The sequence below is a fragment of the Perca flavescens genome, chromosome 9, assembly GCF_004354835.1.
Source record: "Perca flavescens isolate YP-PL-M2 chromosome 9, PFLA_1.0, whole genome shotgun sequence".
Taxonomy (NCBI): Eukaryota; Metazoa; Chordata; class Actinopteri; order Perciformes; family Percidae; genus Perca; species Perca flavescens.
The window spans coordinates 2,083,372-2,102,256 of NC_041339.1; the positions used below are offsets into that span (position 1 = coordinate 2,083,372).

Sequence of the window (18,885 nt, forward strand, 5' to 3'; positions counted from 1 at the left end):
CATTCCAGTCAAATCCCAGTCTAAACACCTGCATGGCAAAGACTACAACTTCATGTTTCCTTCTTGTTAAAATACCAAGTCAGTTTTACCGCACATTTTCCCCCCCACCCACCGCTTTTACACGTTGGGATTGTGTTAACGCTAGATGAGAATAGCTTTTGAAAGAGTCCATTGTAAAATGTAGATTAGCATACATGCATCAGGTTAACAATTCACTGCAACATAAAACTTCCTATTGGCAGAAGAGCATGGGAGGATTTACTTAATATAAGGTTATCTTTATACAGCTGTGATTCACTCTCAGCATCTCTGATCCTTTATCTCTCACTTCCTACTAATCTCTCTCACCAGATAAGTGAGTAAGGAGTGGAGACTCATACGAATTTTACTTTTACTTTTATTTTCTCCTCCTGCAAAGATCCCAAGATGTGTCTTAACATTTCTGTAAGAATAATTCCATTGCGTAATATTTAAGTCTGTCTTCGTGACGGTGGTGGCCTGGGGGGAGGGACTGCAGAGGAGCGGAAGATCATATCATTTAAAGACATTCTGAGTTGGGAGAGGAAATCCACACAGGTGGCCTGAAATGCTTCCAGCTATAGTGGCGGCAAGACAAAGAGTAGCTGACAAACGTTTTATAGCCCTGTGAGCTGTCAATATTTCTCCAGGTTGCCATGGAAAAGAATGTGGCGAGGTGTTGTAAACGGCATGCTACAGTAAACTTAGTTTAACTTGAAGTCTGATGTCTATTTATTTGATCTTTGGGCAAAATCTTGAAGTCTCAGCTACAGTATTTAGAATAACAGCTACATGTAGGCTCAGACAGAAGGCTGAGCAGATGTCGTAGAGCCAAGAAGAGGAAATATCTATCCTGAATAAATAGAGCTGAGGTCAGACATATCTTTATTCTGAAATGACAGGCACTGCTTGTAATTGCTTTTGGTACCACAGGTCATTATTACTGACCTGACTCATAGTAGTTTATGTGTTGTTCAATGCTGAAAAGTCAAATGTTGCTGCAGCTTAATGTGTGGTTCAAAACCATTGGAGGAAGTAAAGGATAAAGAGCACCCAAAACTTTTCATGGAGCTGGTCATGGCTCAGTTCTTCTCCAGCCATGAGTGACAGCCTGGGATGAAGACTTAGTTTAAGTTATTGCGTTGAGTTTGACAGGTTAATCATGCCTAGCTCTGGACTGTTTTTTGTCAGCCCGCTGACCTGTGGCCATTCAGTATCATGTCAAACGTAAAATCCCCTCTAATTGGCCGCTCAAGTCTTTAGAGGCCGAGTGGTAAACAAGATGGAGGCGGCTCTGTTTGCTCTTTTGTGATTTGAAGGGGGTGTGGGGGTTCGAGGTCAGCAGGCTTTTTGAGGTCAGGGGTAAATGACTTTGCCCCCCATCTCTTCTTCAGGACAGGCTTGAATTGTACTGCTGATGCCTAAGCCCCACACTCAGAATTCTATAAAGAGTAATGACTGCTGGGGAGTGTTATTTAATAAGTATGTGTGTGTGTGTGTGTGTGTGTGTGTGTGTGTGTGTGTGTGTGTGTTTGTGTTTGTGTGCGTGCGTGCGTGCGTGCGTGCGTGCGTGCGTGTGTGTGTGTGTGTGTGTGAGAGAGACACATACGCACCTCAGGGCAAGGAGATAACTTATCATGGCCCCCTATTGAGTAGAAAAAACAATCCACTCTAACCAACAACAAACTAGAGCTTAACTTCCTCTGGAGGAACCTGACGTTCCAAAAACAGGAATGTATACATTCCAGCAGAGAGGCCCTAAACACACTTAATACAAATGCCTATATGCCTGAAAATATACAGAAGACCAGCAGAGGGATTTTAGGTAAGTGTATAGATGGCCACACTCAGAAGCACTTGCTCTCGTGGAGGGTCCCACCGCAGGAATGTAAAGTGTAATCACTCACACATTTCCCTCAAGAAAAGCAATGAAAAACCTTAATTTTAACAAAACGTCTCCTTTCATAAGCAAACAGCTTCAACCCCTAACTCCAGTTTCTTCCCATCTCCCCTAATCACACCAGCCATCCAGGCCAATTTAGGGAGCATGTGTCGGGTGTAAGGTCCCAGAAGTGCAAGCGAGCGTTGTGGTTTCCTGGTCACTGGCTTCTTGGAATGCTTGACTTGACAGAACGGCTCAGCAGAAACCACTTCAATCACAGGCCGAGCAACCACCGGGGGCCGAGGTGCCGAGACGCACACACAGTTAATGGAGTGAAGGGGAAACCTTCAGTTCAACTTGGTACAAAGACCGCATTTCTCATTTCAATGTCAAACACTCTGGTGTAAAAAATAATTTGCTGACAATAACGTGTTTATACCATATTATTAAGTTACAATGTAGAATACTGAACAAAGCCATTGGTTTGTTCATAGTTTGGTACTTTTTTTTATACTCTGGTCCCAAAAATTCAAAGTTAGAGTACTGAATATAAGACACAAAGAGTGCATATAGAATGGATGACATGACAGTTGAATTAAAACAACAGGGCATAGCATCAGGGCTGTCTCGGCCCTCTCAGTTTCTGTCTGGGAAGAGGGGGAAGGTGCAGGAATAAATGAGCAAGTCTTTGAAATGTGCTCTATAATTAGCAAGGGTACAATATCAACGGCAGGTTGTCTGGACCTGCAGAAATATGCTTACGGTTTTGACAATGAAAGAGAAAAGCGGAGGAGAGGCTCTGGATCCCGTTCTAAAGTGTGATCCAAGTTTCGCTGATGTAATTCTTCTCTTTGTGTGAATGATTTAAAGTCTTTGTTCGCTTTATGGAAAGAGATTGAGGCTGGTGGCATAAAGTTCATTCTTCTTCATCTGTTCCCACCCCATATCACCACATATATTGAACTCAGCTACTAAAAAAAACAGAATCACTAAAGAGGACACTATTGAAAAAATGTTGATTTCACTCACTGTGAAATATTTTCATTCCTGCGTTATCTGAAGCTCTATTGAGTATGCTAACATCGACTGCTATTGACCTCGGATGGAGTGTGCACTGACTCGCTGTTGCGGCCTCACTTAGTAAATCAAAGTCCCAGTAATAGCGGGACTGGGTCAATGACATGTAGAAGAGAAGGACTGTCAGCAGGCTAATGTGGTTTCCGGGTCTAAGCCGCTCTCGTGGAGTTTATAGTCGCATAGATGATGTGCTACTGCCGTCCACAGAAGCTTTCATTCCAGGCAACGAGGCTCTAACAGAGCTGCATGAACGTCACAGTGCTGAAGTGGAAGGCCGGCTCTGGAGTGAAATCAAGAAACAGAGAGGATGGCAACTGCAGAGCATAAATACATGGTGCTCAATCTTACTCAAGGGGTGGTTTTAGCAAGCGGAAAAGTAGCACAGTGGAAAGCCTAAAGCACCTAAAGCAAAGTCGTGAGAAATGTTCCCTGCTGCAGGCCCTTGTCTTTTCTTAAATGTTAAATAAATAACATGTAGACTAGTATGTGTCAAGCTGATTTCTTTGAGTTCAGACATTTAAGCTCAATGAACTTGACAGTTACAAATGTTCTACTAGAGTTTTAAAACAAACTGAATTAGTCAGCTGGTTAGTAAATTATGTATAACTTCAGAGTAAAATCTCCAAATTCTGCACATTTGGTCAAATGTATTTGTACTAGTAGTAATATAAACACTTATCTAAAAGATAAGATATTGATCCTGGCTGTTTTTTATGTGAGAACATTTCCAAACATTTTTTTTTACATTTCTTCAAATTCAATTTGTATTCACATAACTACCCTTATTATACATGTGTGAAATAAAACCTTTTGGTTTTGTTCAAAGCAATTTCGCCAGTGAACTACAGTTGTACTGAAGGGTTATGTTCTAATTCTACAACCAATAACATTAATAACGCTTTCAACGTAATACTTTAAAGTCACAAGATTGTCATGTAAGACTATGCACACCGTTTTGCAACACTAATGCATGATGGACTTCTTCTATCCATAATGGGCAGAAAGAGCACGATGACACAGAAATGTGAGGCATCTTGTGTGCTGCTGTCCTTAAACATTTTTCTCAGTTTTACTGAGTGGATCAGTGAGACTAATGCTTTTCTCTATTTGGTGTTGTGAGACAGTCTCTGGAGCGGCCTGTACAAGGAATGTGGTAAACTGCCAGCCATGTGCTCCTGGACCAAAAAAACCAGAGGGCCACTTTCCGCCACAAGAATTACAGCTCCCCCTCCACATTGAGCCTAGTGTAACTTAAAACCCAGCAGAGTGCTCTAACATGGGACTCTGTAGTGCTACAGAGCCCAGTCTGGCAGAGGAGCTGTGATGGTAGTCAAACACAGACATTGATGGGGTGTCATAGGAGAGCTGTCCAAACACAGGGCTGAGGGATACATGCCAGGCTCCTGGTACGTAAACGTCTGCTGAAGTGTGTGCGAGGCAGTGGACAAGAGTCAGAGAAAGAGAAAGCATAAAAAGAGTGTTTCACATGGATTTGGATAAATAGATTACCAAACAGAGACAACTTCTTATTTTTCATTTTTACAGAAACATTTAAAGTGTGTACTGTTTGTCTAAAAGCATATCTGGTGTTATATTGTTGGATTCCATTGTATAAATAGCCATGGTGATCAATCACAGACAGTAGAAGCATAACCTAAGCTACTATATATGGACCTGCTGGCTACTTAGTACAGCTGGCGTTGTTGACAGATAATAAAAAGCTCGCTATGAGATGGCGCAAAAGTGAAGAAAAAAAAACACTGCAAAAAATATACCTGCATTCAGACATCACCACAGAGGGAACTGGAAAACAGCTACAATACTACACACAAATAATTTGTGTCTGATGCACCACCAGAAAAACAACTTCTTCCAAACAGCATGTTTGCTCACAAGGGACAGCCCTTGTGATCCTTTACCAATGGGTCAATATCTGATTGTGCATAATCCAATATGGCCAATGAATCTGCGGCTGTGTCCTTCAGAGACAAGTCACAGCCGCATCATAAAAGCACCACCCTCCCCCCCACACCCTTTCCAAGCTCCCAGTGCCTTGAACTGCTCCATTTACACTAATTGTCATTCAGATGAGGGAGGGTTCTGTTGTTTAAGGCTGCCCCTGACACACATTAATATGAAAAGCACAATTAAGAGTAATTAGGTTTTTGCAGGCAAAAGAGGGTTATGTGGTAACCTAGCACGCAAGATCCTGTGTAGCCTACAACATGCAGCATGGAGGGATTTGATCATTTCATCCCAACATGTTCACTCCACCCTGTAGAAGTGGGATGAATCACACAGTAAATCATTTGACTTAAATGTTGCCGTTAGGTGTCATCTTTAAACTGCAGCTTAATCACATCCTGAGCTGTGGATACTTATAAAATATTGCTCTCATTACAACACTGCTGTAATAACTTTTTTTATCATGATTTTATGAGTTGCCTTTATCAAAGTAGCTTCCCAGATTAATTTACATGGAGTCTGGAGAGCTGTCAAAAGAAAACTATGATAAACTCGTAATAAACTAGATTGTGTCACTTATAATTCTCCATTAAAACAATGTGCTTCCACCCAGCTCAGAGAGGAGTGTACTTGCAAATATGAACTGATGGAGCCTCTTTAGATCAGGCTCAAACTCTCTTCAAGACCAAACAGCAAAGGGCCAGGAAAACTAGCCTGCAAATGTTGCCTCAAACAGGAGCTACAAGCGCTGGCAAAAATAATCTCTGCAGACGTCTCCCAATTTTAAATCAGGTTTAAGAGGGGTCATGTATGTGTTTTGAGTTTAGCAGGCAGCAGATAAATACCCGCAGGCAAACTAATCCATTCACAGACCACAGGAAGCAGGGTCTGGGGAACATGCAAGGACTTGCTGAACCCTAAACTAAAGCAGTGTAAATGCACTGGGATATGTCCAAGCTGGAGGACCTGTTCCAGGTTGGACAATTACGGGGATAGAGATGTGCTTCCTGGAGAGTGGGTTTATACATAAATACACCCCCCCCCCCACCCCAGTCACTCAGGGAGGGTGGGGAGGGGGGCGGGAGGGGGGCACAGAAAAAAGAGGCAGGCAATGGACACATGCTGTGTTATCAGGGTAATGAATTCTCACTGGTGGTCAAGCAAAGTTCAACACCAAAGCAGGACAACTGTGAGGAGCAGAGCATCATTAACTTGAAACACTTTGGCTCAACATATATCAGTGGCCAGCACAACTCCTGCTTATATCTGTATCAACTGACACCGACACTCAGTGGTGTTTTTAAATTTAAAAATATCGACGTTGTGACGCAATCACACAGGTTAACTGCTTCCCACCTGGACCAATGTGCGCCATTAACAAAGTTACCTGTAACTGTAAGTCTAGTTATATAAAGCCATAACCAGCACACTGTACAGTTACTCCACGAGAGAAATCCTGTCTATAGCAATGTAATAGCTAGTGGCTAACGTTACTACGGTAGCATTCACAGACCATAGATATATATATATATCTATGGGTACAGACAGTCTGACACACGCCCCTCACCGTGGAAAGAGATGAAAACAGCAGCGCGTGTCTGCCAATATGAACTAATAAGCTAACTGAATGTCTACAAAAACAACGAAGCTAACTAAAAATGGTAAAGAAATTAGATGTGCCTGGCTTACCGTGCGCTGGTGACGGTGGCCGGTCAACAATGATTTTACTGCGACTTTCTCGTTCTTTCAAGGAGTTTTTAAGCTACTGTGGTATCATTTCTGCAGCGACTTAATATTATGCAACTTGTGGTAGCTAAACTAAGCTAACTTCATTTTTTATCTACGTCATTATTTGCTTGTAGAAATGTAGTCCGAAGTCAACGGTGAGAAGTGGAAAAGATGCCCGCTCCTCGTGCGTGTTTTCCCCGTGCCGTTTTCCTTCAGAGCCGCGCGCGGGACAAGCGCGTGTAGCTTCTATATAAAAGAGATAATAAGAGCGAGTACTCACGCACTGCCTCCTGTTTGGGGTCCAGCTCGGAGCAGGTCTGCTGGAGTCTGTTAATCTTACTCTGCAGCCCCCTGACCCGCAGGCTGGTGGATGAGAGGTCGTTCTCCAGCTCCTGGAATATGGAGCAGGCATGTTTGGCCAGGTCCGACAGCTGCCGCAAGGTCCGAGATAGAGCCACATTACTGATGGAGACCAGGTCCTCGAAAAGCAGAGGGTCCTCGTTTGGGGTTTGATGCCTGCACAGAAACTGAGGTTCCACGACTCGTTTGGCAAATGGCATGTTGGTGTGGTGGACCGAGGAATAAATCCAACAAAAGTGACCCAAGAGTGAGCAGAAAACAGTTCTCTCCCCTCGGCCCCTGGTCCAGTTTCTCTGAATTCAGCTGCTGCTGATGCCCCCCATCCTGGACTGTTGTGCTCCTGGCTGCTGCGCCGGGTCATCTGCTGCCCCTAAATGCTACAGTGTTTTTCACTGCTCCGAAGTAGAGGTGGTTTTTAAAAATGGCGGCAGTGAAACATGGAGCGGAATACCAGGCTGGACTGGATCCGGACTCCCTCGCTGTCGCCGTTGAAGTTGCCGTGTTGGCTTCACGGCCCCCAGGAAAAACAAAGATAAGTTAATGGTCCTGAACAATCTCCAGGACAGGAGGGACGTTGCATACACATCACAACAAATGTCTTCTGGGCATGTTATAACCCTTGTGTTGTCCTCGGGTCAAATGTGACGCGTTTTTAAAGTTTTTTTTTAATATCAGAAATATGGGTTTCTTACAACCAAATTGATCCAAAGTTGGATGCATGCATGTACGTTGTATGGAACCCATGCATCATTCTTCCCAGGTAAAATGAATGATTACTTCCATTTAATTGTGGGTGTTTTATTTAATTTGATAGCATTTGAGAAAAATAAATACAGTTTTAATACAGTATCCTGCCTAAACTTTGACATGTATGTATGTGATTCGCTCAACATCCTCTGATCTCAACTATTAGTCAGAATGATTTATACTTTTCGCTTTTTTTTAACTCTAAATGAAGTGTATTGACCATGAATTAAAAAAGCATTAAAAAAAAGCAGCAAAAAAGTTGAGAAAAACAGCAAAAAAAAAAGTTCTGGTTCAATTTTCAACAAGTTCATGGTCGACAGAAAGACAACACGAGGGATAAGTCATATAATGGGAGAATGGAAAATAGAAAGTGCGTTCAGTTCCGGTCCCTTAAAATATTATAGTTTTTTTCCATAATGGAGAACACGACAGAATCACAGTGTAAAAACTTGATTGCTTTTTAAATACGTATGAACGCACTCCTTGGTCTGTGTATGAAGTATAATTCATCAAAAATAGTTCATCTTACATAATGGATATCCCTTACTGACCCTCCTAGTAGTGACTGCTTATTGGACATGTCAGTGTATTTTCATATTGTCGCTTATAACTTTAACTGAAATGATTAGTTGATGAACCGATTAAAGAAAGCGACAGTAAATCAATCAGTAACAATTTCGACAACCAATTAACTGTTTGTCATTTTTGAAGCAAAACACACAAAATCACTGCCTCCAGTCTGGTAAGCCAGTTTATTAAACCAGACAAATGTAAATATTTGCTGATTTTCCTAGTCTTCTATAATATGAACTGAATGTATTTGGGTTTTGGACTGTTTGTCAGACAAAACAAGACATTTCAATACATAATCATAGGCTCTGGGTAAGTGTGATGGACATTTTCAACTATTTTCTGACGTTTTACAGACCAAACGATTCATTGATTTTTTTAAACAAAAAGGGCAGATTTATAGAAATTGTAAAATAATGACTCAGAGCTTATGTAATGCATCCTGGACAGGCTTCTGTTATTTACACAGTTTGGCTGTACTATGGGGACATTGCACTTGAAAAATTGAGGGCGTGGACAGCCTCTCAGGTCAGCCTCTTTTTGCCTCACATGAAAAAACACACAAGGATTATTTTGTGTACAACATTCCCTCAACACCAAGCAGGGGGAGGTCAAGTGGCTCAGACAAAAGCAGGCAGGGTATCTGGCTAGGAATTCTCCTCAAAAGCTGCAGCACAATATGTGTTTTCCACAAAGCTTTAAGTAAGATTAAAATAATGATGAAGCGCTAACGTTTACATGATTTTGCAACTTGTAGGACATAATATTTTCTCCATTCATTCTTAATTTGTGATGAAACTGTGAGGATACTCTATAATTTCCCTGTTTAGGTTCATCTTTGCTTTCAGCTCCATATGCAGAGCTGACAGCCTGGGTCGAGCTTTATTCACATTTGCTGAATGAGTGTTAAACTAAATCCCACCAGCTGACAGGGCCAGAATCGCCAGAGGTGACAGGCTAAAAGCCCTTCCTGTGGCCTAACTCATGTCCACACCAGAAGTGCAACCTTTGCAAAGCCCGCGCCCGGGACAAAGGAGAGACGAGAGAAACGGTGTATGCCGTCATCTTTGAGTAATGGTGCTGCAACAAAGGGGCTAACTTGAACAGACAAAAGCTGCTAATCTTTGCTGTGAGACGGGTCAGCTTTAACTTTTAAGCCAGCCGGGGTTGATTGAGTTATTGAGAAGCCATTGCACATTTACAGTGATTTTACACTGAACTTGAAAATGAACTCTACGTGTCTTTGTCAGTTCATTCGATTTACTTTTGGCTTTATTCCACTAAACGTTTTGTCATTACGATGTACAATTCTGTCACTGAGGCAAGAGTGTAACTTTGGGTTCAACATAAGGGGGTCCACTTTTGTGCAAAATTGAAATTTTGGTCATCAAACACTTCATTTTCTGCATTCTGGTGAATTTTTCTGCAAGTTATGGTGCAAATGTCTTTATTTATATAAAGGAAATTCTAACAGGTTTTTGGGGTGGGTTGCACTGGCCAGTTTTGATTATTAGGGTGGGTAGTAAACCCCTCCCATCCCCCCTGTAAATTACGCCTATGCACTGAGGATTTGGTATGTTTGTGTCTGAGATCACTAAATGTCACGGTGTCTCCGGCTAGACAAATCAATAGTAATAACCACATAGATAATAATAATCCTGTTTCTGACTTTGTGTGAGATAGCTAGATGGCAATTATGTCAAACAGGCATATACTTAGAGGCAACACATGGCTGACACATATAGTTTCCTCATCACGTGCAGCTGTCATCTTGAAATGCAAGCCAAACACTTCTAAGTGGTATTTATAGTTCAGTGAGAATGTCTCCCTGTTGAGCTGTCTGATTGAATGAATAAACACACGCCTCTTCTGATGGATAAGATGAAATAAAACCTACAGCATGGGAGGAGGACATGCTCAATGCAGCAGGTACCATCATGCCGGGCTGTACCAAATATTGGTTATGGCACAGTGGAGCTACGAGCACCATGTTGTCGTCTGGCATCCTGTGTCTGTCTCCCACATTGAACTCATTCACTCCAGCTCCTTCATTTTCTCCATTCATTTTCTCAGATGTGGGAGCGACGCATTATTCCAAATGCCCTAGGATTGGCTTAAACACAGCTCAGCTGTTTCATTTTGTTCTGTCTAAAAAAAAGTCCTGCGATTTCAATCACCCACAAAGACTCATTCACGTGTCTTTGGTCCTCTGCTTGGCTCAATCGAGTCTTATTTCACATCCTGAAAATGAGTTATATGCTACTGTTTCCAGGAAAAATGAGAAGCAAAATATATCAACCAAGCAAACTGTAACACCTCTGTGAGGCTGTTCTTAGGCAAAGCAGTGCTTTGAGCTAAATGATAACATTAGCATTCTAACATGCTCACCATGACCATGCTAATGCTAAGCATAGAATAATGTTTATTCATGAGCAATTAGCATGTTAACATTAGCTAATTAGAAGTCACTCGGTGAGCGCAGACCATCGGCAAGGCCATGCCCTATCATGCAATGTCAATGAAAGTAAAAAAACAAATGTGTACCCGCATGTGATTTGGATTCAATCCAAAATTAAATGGGATCTTCCTTGGCCCTTGCTACAGCCTTCCCAGTTTTTCCGTAATCCTGCTGACAGACCAAAGGGGTAGGGGAGGTCATTAGCTAACACTAAGTATTTCTGGGGCTGATGGGAATGTCATTAGTTTTGTAGGTTTTTGGTCATTAACCAAAGTATTGAACAAATTAATATTTTGACCTGATGATGGCGCTAGATAAATAGTAGGGGGATCGCTAAAGTTATTACAATTCATTTTGGGAGAACATGAATGCATGTACCAAACTTCCAAATGTCAACCTCATGGTGTAAAAGTCAGTGGATCACCAAAGTCATTAGAATTCATTGTCTGGGCACCACGAATATCTGTAGCACATTTGGTGCTAATACATCTAGTAGATGTTAAGATATTTCATAGAATAAGTAGAACGTTTCTTGCTGACTACCAAAGTCATTAGGATTTATCGTCTGGGGACCACGAATGTCTGTACAAAATTTAGTTGCTGAGATATCAACAAACAAATAACTATAAACTATAAATCTCAACAACTATAAAAAAAAAAAGTGGTGGACCGACTCATCGACAGACCAACATTGCCATCCCTAGAGCCATACTGTTAGCAGGGCTAAAAACACAACATGAATGGCAGAGAACTAGGCCTATCAAGTGTGTGAGGTGTCTAAATGGGAGCCAAGTGTGTCAGCGGATATTTTTGGACGGCAGTGCATGGCAGAGGGTCTGGGAATACAGCCATCAGTGGCGATCTGCTTGACCCATGGTTGTTATGTCTGGGTCGAAGAAAGCCCAGCTGCTTTGTGAGAACCAGAGGGTTATGACTGCAGTCGGTTTGATCTCTTTTTGCTCTCATACCAGTGATATGGTAACGACTTCTGATACATCTGACATCTGGTAACGTATCCAAACCTCAATGTCACCTTCTTTTGAGTCTTAGTAGTGAAAAGAAGTAAATTATTTTGGTATTTCAATGCTGTTTTCTCTTGTTGCTCTCGGGAAACACATAATATGAGAAATGTATTAAGACGTTTTGCAGGTTTTCCACATTCATGCTGCTCAGAGCCAGGGCCGGCCTGTGGCATAGGCAGTATAGGCAAATGCTAGGGGCGCAGGCAGTCCACATGAGTAAAGCACAGTTGAATATATTCTACAATAATGTAAAAAAAAAAAAAAAAAAAAAAAAAGAAATCACCAATAACGTTAGAAAAAAACCTGGCAAAAATCTTGAAAAAGTGCCAAAAGGGTAAGAAACCCCCTCTCCCCACCACCAAAAAACTAAAAAAATGTCACAAAAAAAATCGGAACAAGCAACAAAAAAATGTAGAAAAATATCCTACAAAAACATTGAAAATGACAAAAACGCCAGAGCGAAACCAGCTGAAATCTTGCCTAGGGCACCAAACTGGTTAGGGCCAGCTCTGCTCAGAGCAACCCTAAGTTATGTCTTAACACACCAGTAAAACGGAAAGACAATGTTTCTTTTAGTTATTGACAAAAAGGCAAACTTCTCTCGTACAATACATGTAATAAAATAAATGCGAGCAATAAAAATAGATAACTTTATTGATTAATTGGATCATTGTCTTCAGCACAGAGCTCAGTAGTTGTGCATGATTTAAGGTCAGTTCACAGTCCAATGCTCACATCATTTTTAGCATAACATACATTATCAAGCATGCCATTGTGTATTTCAACCACATCATTTTTTTCCCCAAATATCCTTATTCTCCTTGATGGTAAATGGTCTAAAGCAAGTGTACGCAGCACCACATCTTTGCATAGATAAAATCAAAACCACATTTTAACATTAGCTGTTTTGAAATCTATCTGGCTAAACAGAATATTGTGCTCTTTTTTTTCTGGACTGATAACACCAGTTTTTGTTTTTATGGTCTTGGAAATAAAAAATGTCCAAACTTGCAATGCAGAAATAACTCTTCAAATGATAATAAACATAAGGCGGTTAAAGAAAAATTAACAGTCAGACAGCGCTTACATTAAAGATGGAGCAAATTGTCAAGTAGATTATCCACATTCAACCCATATTTCATACAAATCCAGTGTCAACATTCTTCAGTGTCCTTATGGCCCCATGTGCCAGTGCTACAGTGTGACAACAGACAATCAAATCTTGAGAGAAGGCTGGAAATCTGTAGCTAAAAAACCCATATCTAACATAAGGTACAACCTTGCAAATGTGCATTTTTTGTTGTTTAAACTTTAAGTGCAAAAAGTAATCGGATTCAGAAACTAATCTGTAGCACCATTACTTGCTCTAGACCACATGGGGATACACATGAAATGCACTGTATACATAGACTGAGAAAAACAGAGAGCACTTTAGTTCCCGTCATTAACACAGAGCATGTAACATACATGAAACATGTATCCGAGGCATGGCAATGTGTGCACAAACTGTTACGTGTAGTGTAAGCAAAGTAAGATTCATGGGAGAGACCTGACAGTCAATCAAAAGAGAAAAACAATAAGTTAGAATATCATGTGCATATCATACAGTGATAATAAAAACAAAACAAAAAAAACATGGTTTAATCCTTGAAGACGTCATTAAAAGTTAAGAGTAACATTTGCATGTGGGACTGGAGCTGTTCATCAAAAGAAATCCAAAAGTCCGATCCCTGTTTGTCCCCATCGTCAACCCTTCAACTGTATTTTGTATTCATGTCAGCTCAAACATTCATATTTTATAGAGACGCTGATGTATTTCTGTGACACACACACACACACACGCACGCACGCATGCACGCACGCACGCACGCACGCACGCACGCACGCACGCACACACACACGTAATGTGACGTGACTTTAATCAGACTCCAGGATCGGTCACGTCGGGGCCAGGGGCCGCAGGAGCTCCAGCTGGGACTCCAGGGTGACCCTCTCCTGGTGAACCACCTGCAGCCAACCAAAGACAAACACGACCTTTGATCACGGCACTCTGAACAAGATACCTCAGGCAGTAATTACATTATTGCTTTTGTTTGCCATAGTAATGATGGTCTAGAACAGAGGGTGAGCAACCTTAGGCACCCGTGCCACCATTGGCACCCAGTAGCTGAACCAATGGCACACTGGCAATACGTTTTTTGGAAATGTTCCAATCTGCATGCCAAATGACCTCTTTCACAGCCATTGGCAGGAGCACGGCCTGTTATTTACAGTAGTTTGATTGACTTTTTTCCCATCCGCATTCCGAGAAGACCCGCCCTACCCTGCCTCTGATTGGCTAGTACTCGTTGCCTTCTTCACAAGATGCGGTGGGCTTGGTAGATGATGGCAGGCTTAATGTTGATATGACATGCTGATTAACAAAAACATTTTAAAATGGAACTTCATATAAATAATAGGTTGCCGACCCCTGGTCCAGAACAAGATGAATACCCTAAAGTGGCCCCTAATGTTTATTACACCTCCAAATATGAAACCGTTGGACAGAATGAACATACAAAGATCCCCCTATTCTTGGAGTTTTTAAACAAAAATAGCTCTAAAAAGGTGTAAAAAATTGTCCTGAGGGTGGCAGTAGAGAAAAAAAAAGACACGGTCAATTTTAGGGCTGCACCCTCTTAGTCGATTAATCGCTTGTTTTGGTCTTAGTCGGCTAAAATTTGAGTCATTTTTTAAATGCTTTATTCCTTATTTTCAAGACATTTCTAGACACAAGATTTAAAGTGGTGCTTTTGCATAATTCTTTTTGGAGAAACTCAGTTTGACAGATCTGTCGATTAAAACAACTAATTAGTCGACCAAATCGCATGAGTGTAAGTCGACTTGAGAATGTCTCTAGTCGAGGACAGCCCCGATGCGAACGTAGAGTATGTGCAGTGTTGATATTTGGCATCTGTTTTGAACTCGTCACTCCCCACAAGAGATCACAGCACAGCAGGGAGGGACCATAAGAAATTCATCCTTGGGGAACCACCACTCAGTGGGAAGAGTCTGCCATGTGAGTGTAACGACCGACTCAAGAGTAGCTACCTGTTTGCCATGGTAACAACGGTCAACACCAAGATTAATCCCCGTGACGTGGTCCATAATGTTCGCCCCAAAACATGAAAGTGTTGGACAGAATGAACGGCGCACAAAGATCCCCAGACCCTCTGGGGTTTTACCAGCGGGACGGCTAACTGAGGTCCACCAGGTCAATTCAATCAGTCAACTCACGTGGAATGGATTATTGGGAGAATGCAGAATATGTACAACGTTGATATTTGCTGTGTAGGTTCTGACCCTGTCACTCCCCCAAAGAAAGCACCAAGATCGGCACAGCAGGGAGGGGGGAATGAAAATACTAACTCCCCCTCCTTACCCCTTGTAGACTCAGGCTACATCCACACTACTACAATTTCGTTTAAAAATGAACATCTTCTGCAACGCTTACGCCACGCTTCCAAACTACTCCGGCGTTTCCCAGCCCCTAAAACAGAGACATTTGGAAACACTGCTGACCCTGTTTTGATGTAAAAAAAAAATCTCTGGCGTTGCTTTGTAGTCTGGACGGACAGAAACGGACCCCTTTGGAAACAATGATGCGTGTCAGTTAGGCAGGATTACAGAACTTTCAGTAACAGTTCCACCTCGAGAAGTCATCAGTTGATCACTTATCAGGGGGGGGAGAAGAACCCTACTATACACGGCAGAAAAAGTCTGCAACATTGTTTTAGCCTGTGGGGGTTCTGCACAACATTGCGCAGGAAAACACGGTGCCATAAATGTAGAGATGGAGCCAGATGAGCCGATGCCCAGAGAGCAGTGTCCAGAACAGCCCCAACTGGGGGCTATACCAAGGAGACAGGATAGTATTCCTCACTTTTAAAAAGGTATATTGTTATGTTTGACAATGATATTTAATACAGGAAACGTGATGATGCACAACATTTTTATTTATTCTTCAGGTTTTTGTTTCTCTGTTGTTAATGGCAACAAGTGAACGATTTATTTATACGGCATATTTCGGCTTGTTTTTCCAGCCCCTCTGCTGTCAGGAGACAGGGTCAGGGTGCTGGTCCAGCATGGGGGGGCAGAGGACACGCCCTCTCCCTCACAGCTCACGGTTGCCTGGCTCTGACTCATGAATAAAACGTGAAGCCGGTCGTAAGAATATTTTTGCGCTCATATCCGCGCTGGTTTCTACGTTAGGTTGATAACGGTTGATAAATGAGGGCCAATGTCTGTTTGTAGAGTTTTGCTCACAGCCAATCATTGCAAGAGTTCTTCGATTTAAATACGACGTGTGATTGGCCCGCTACCGCAGCAGCTACAACCCATACGGTCTGTGGTGTGGTGAAGGCGAGCGCATTTTAACACTTTCAAAAATGTATAAGTGTAAAAATCATTTGGATGGTGGAGGCATTTAACACAGCTGAACGCTTCCAGTGACATCATGGGTATGCAATGAAAGAGAAAAAAAGAAAGTATTGTCGGTATCGGTATCACTTTACTGGGTACTGGTATTGTAATTTTATAAACAAGCCCTCTTTAATCATCTAGTGACCCCTTCTGTTTATTTTGGGACCCCTTGGAGGTCATCAACCCCCAGGTTGGGAAACACCGGAATAGAATAAAACATCATAAGGTCACTAATCAATAGATTTCAGCAAAATCCCTGGAAATCGATCATTACATCAGGATGTATCTTACATGGTAATATGACATTTTGGCATGAAGGCAGCCTAAAAAGTGTGGAATGTCTAAAATGAAAAGTGTTTAGTAAACGCTCTTCTTCAGAAGCAAAAGTAGTTAACCAAGGTGGGATTAAAGGACAAAAAAGACAGCTTTTGATCCGTGGAGTTTTCATTAAGATCTTTTTTGAACTGGGTCTTTATTTCAACCGTGTCTTCAACTTTAGAGAAAAAGTCAAGGAAGAGCTGCTCCTTTCCATCTGGCCTCCTTTCTTTCCTCACACACCCTGTTGTAGTTGGATGCCTGAGCAGCCCAGGCTCTATTTTCAAGAAGACAGTTGTGAATGCCAATGGCTGTTTGGTATTTCAACAAGACTAGAGTCTATATAAAGACACATATGCGTTTCTCTGCAACATTCCACAGATGTTTTGAGGAGCTAGCAGAATTAGAGAGAATAAATGACATCCTAGATTACCAAGTACTAATAGAAGACGAATATCATTATAAAAAGCTTAAAAAATGCCTAATTTATTCTTTAGTCTCTGTTGTATTAAGGCTATAGAAAGCGCTGCATGGGAGCGTGTGGGTTTCACTACTGGATCATTTACGAGGAGAATGACAGGCATGCAGCATGTGTTCCAAATGTGAGTGCGTGTGCCACAGGCAAATCTCCAATGCAAACAGCTCAGTCAGTGCCATTAGTTCAGCTATAACTGATGGGTAGTGGGGGGAGCAGACTGTTGAGCTCAGAGCTTTTCATCACGTCGGACCAGCGGGAGCATTTTGTTTTGTCGCGCTCATTTGAGAATGCGTAGAATTCAACTCCTGACACACAATCGAAAACTATGGAAACACTGTTTACACAAGTTACAAAAGTCCAATATTTCTCTCTGAAATGTAGCGGAGTAGAAGTAGAAAGTGGCATGAAAAGAAAAGACTCAAGTAAAGTACAAGTAGCTTTACATACAGTACTGGAGTACATGTACTTAGTTACATTCCACCACTGGGAGGCAGATGGCAGAGAATGTCAGAAAGTCACAGTGGCCAGCCACTAATGTGGACCACACCCTTTCACACAGACAAGCACACCTCCCTCAGCAGAATACTGTACACACACTGGTATGGCTGCATATGTAAGTGTGTTGTACTTAAAGAAAACAGAAGAAGGGCTGACCTTGAGTTGCTGTTGGAGCTCGCTATTGAGGCGTGTCAACACCGCGTTGGTTTCCTTGTTTTTACGAATCGCCATCTGGATCTCCCTCTTCTGTTTGGACAGCAGCCTGAGAGAGAAATGGATCCACTTTTATCTAGGACTGGGTACCCAATGCAATACCTTTTAGGCACTGACCGAATGGCCTCCTTAGTATCAAGTATTATTTCAATACCTAAGGAGCAAATTTCATCAGTGTCAGTGAGCCAATAAGCATGCAGCATGTTTCTCACGTAGTAGGAGCTGAGAAATAAATACAAATATTTGTGCCGTAAGGTTGTAATGTCTTTTTGTTAAAATGGATTTTATAAAATTGGTATCAAATTAAATAACTCAAAGTAGTATAAGTCAGCTGACATTGTTCAGAGCGCAACTTAAGGAAACGCATGAATAAATGTATACTAAATAATCATGTTAATTGGCTCTACACACAGTGTTTGGAGATGGGATTAAAAGCCTTAAATCAGGGGTCTTAAGTGTGTTTTAGGCTAAGGACCCCTTAACTGAAAGAGAGATGGAGCAGGGACCCCCTACTACATATATTTTATAAAATTAAGTTCCATATAAAACTGGGCCTACAATATGGTGTAGGATGGCCTAAATCCTTTATACATACCTTTTCATCAATGTCCCCCCCCCACCCAAATAGGCTAATTTATGTTTGTTGGATTCATGTTAAGACATTATAAATTTTGTAAAAAGTAAAAAAAAAAAAATAATAATAATAATAATTGGCAGCCCCCCTACAGTAACTCTGAAGACACCCTAGGGCAGTGGTTCTCAAAATAATGTACCCCTTTTGAATTGTTTCCTTAAGCCAAGTACCCCCTGACCAGCGCTAATCATTTTTGGTAGAAAAAATAAGTCTCTATAAAGGAGGAAGAATACAGCGCTGTCAGCAATAGATTTACTAAACAACAGCCTTGGAATTGAAAAACATTGAAATGCTGATGATAAAAGGAGACAAAAACTGTAAAAAAGACAAAACCTTGGAAAAAGCTGGTAGAAAGAAGGAAAGAAGGAAGGCAAGAATAGGTTGAAAATAGTATAAAAAACTTCAAAAACAGTGACATATCTTCAAAAAAAGCGAGGAACTTGTAAAAAGTAGAAGACA

The 18,885-nt window shown here is 41.6% G+C and overlaps 2 protein-coding genes across 6 annotated transcripts in view; both read right to left on the minus strand.

Moving 5' to 3' along the window:
* The window catches only part of nhsa (Nance-Horan syndrome a (congenital cataracts and dental anomalies)), a 65,160-nt gene extending 57,769 nt beyond the window's left edge, over positions 1–7,391 (minus strand). The window contains exon 1 of the mRNA XM_028587496.1: positions 6,951–7,391. Within this exon, the coding sequence (XP_028443297.1) occupies positions 6,951–7,230 (280 nt within the window). The 5' untranslated portion in view covers positions 7,231–7,391. The remainder of the gene's footprint in view (positions 1–6,950) is intronic.
* A 5,072-nt stretch (positions 7,392–12,463) lies between these two features.
* The window catches only part of reps2 (RALBP1 associated Eps domain containing 2), a 29,076-nt gene continuing 22,654 nt past the window's right edge, over positions 12,464–18,885 (minus strand). For 4 of the 5 annotated variants that reach the window (XM_028588042.1, XM_028588044.1, XM_028588041.1 and 1 more), the window contains 2 exons: positions 17,736–17,841; positions 12,464–13,834 (listed from right to left, as the gene is read on the minus strand). In XM_028588042.1, the coding sequence (XP_028443843.1) occupies positions 13,766–13,834; positions 17,736–17,841 (175 nt within the window). In that variant the 3' untranslated portion in view covers positions 12,464–13,765. Of the gene's footprint in view, positions 13,835–15,805; positions 16,881–17,735; positions 17,842–18,885 lie in introns of those variants that run through there. The other variant, XM_028588043.1, reaches the window with a different exon arrangement.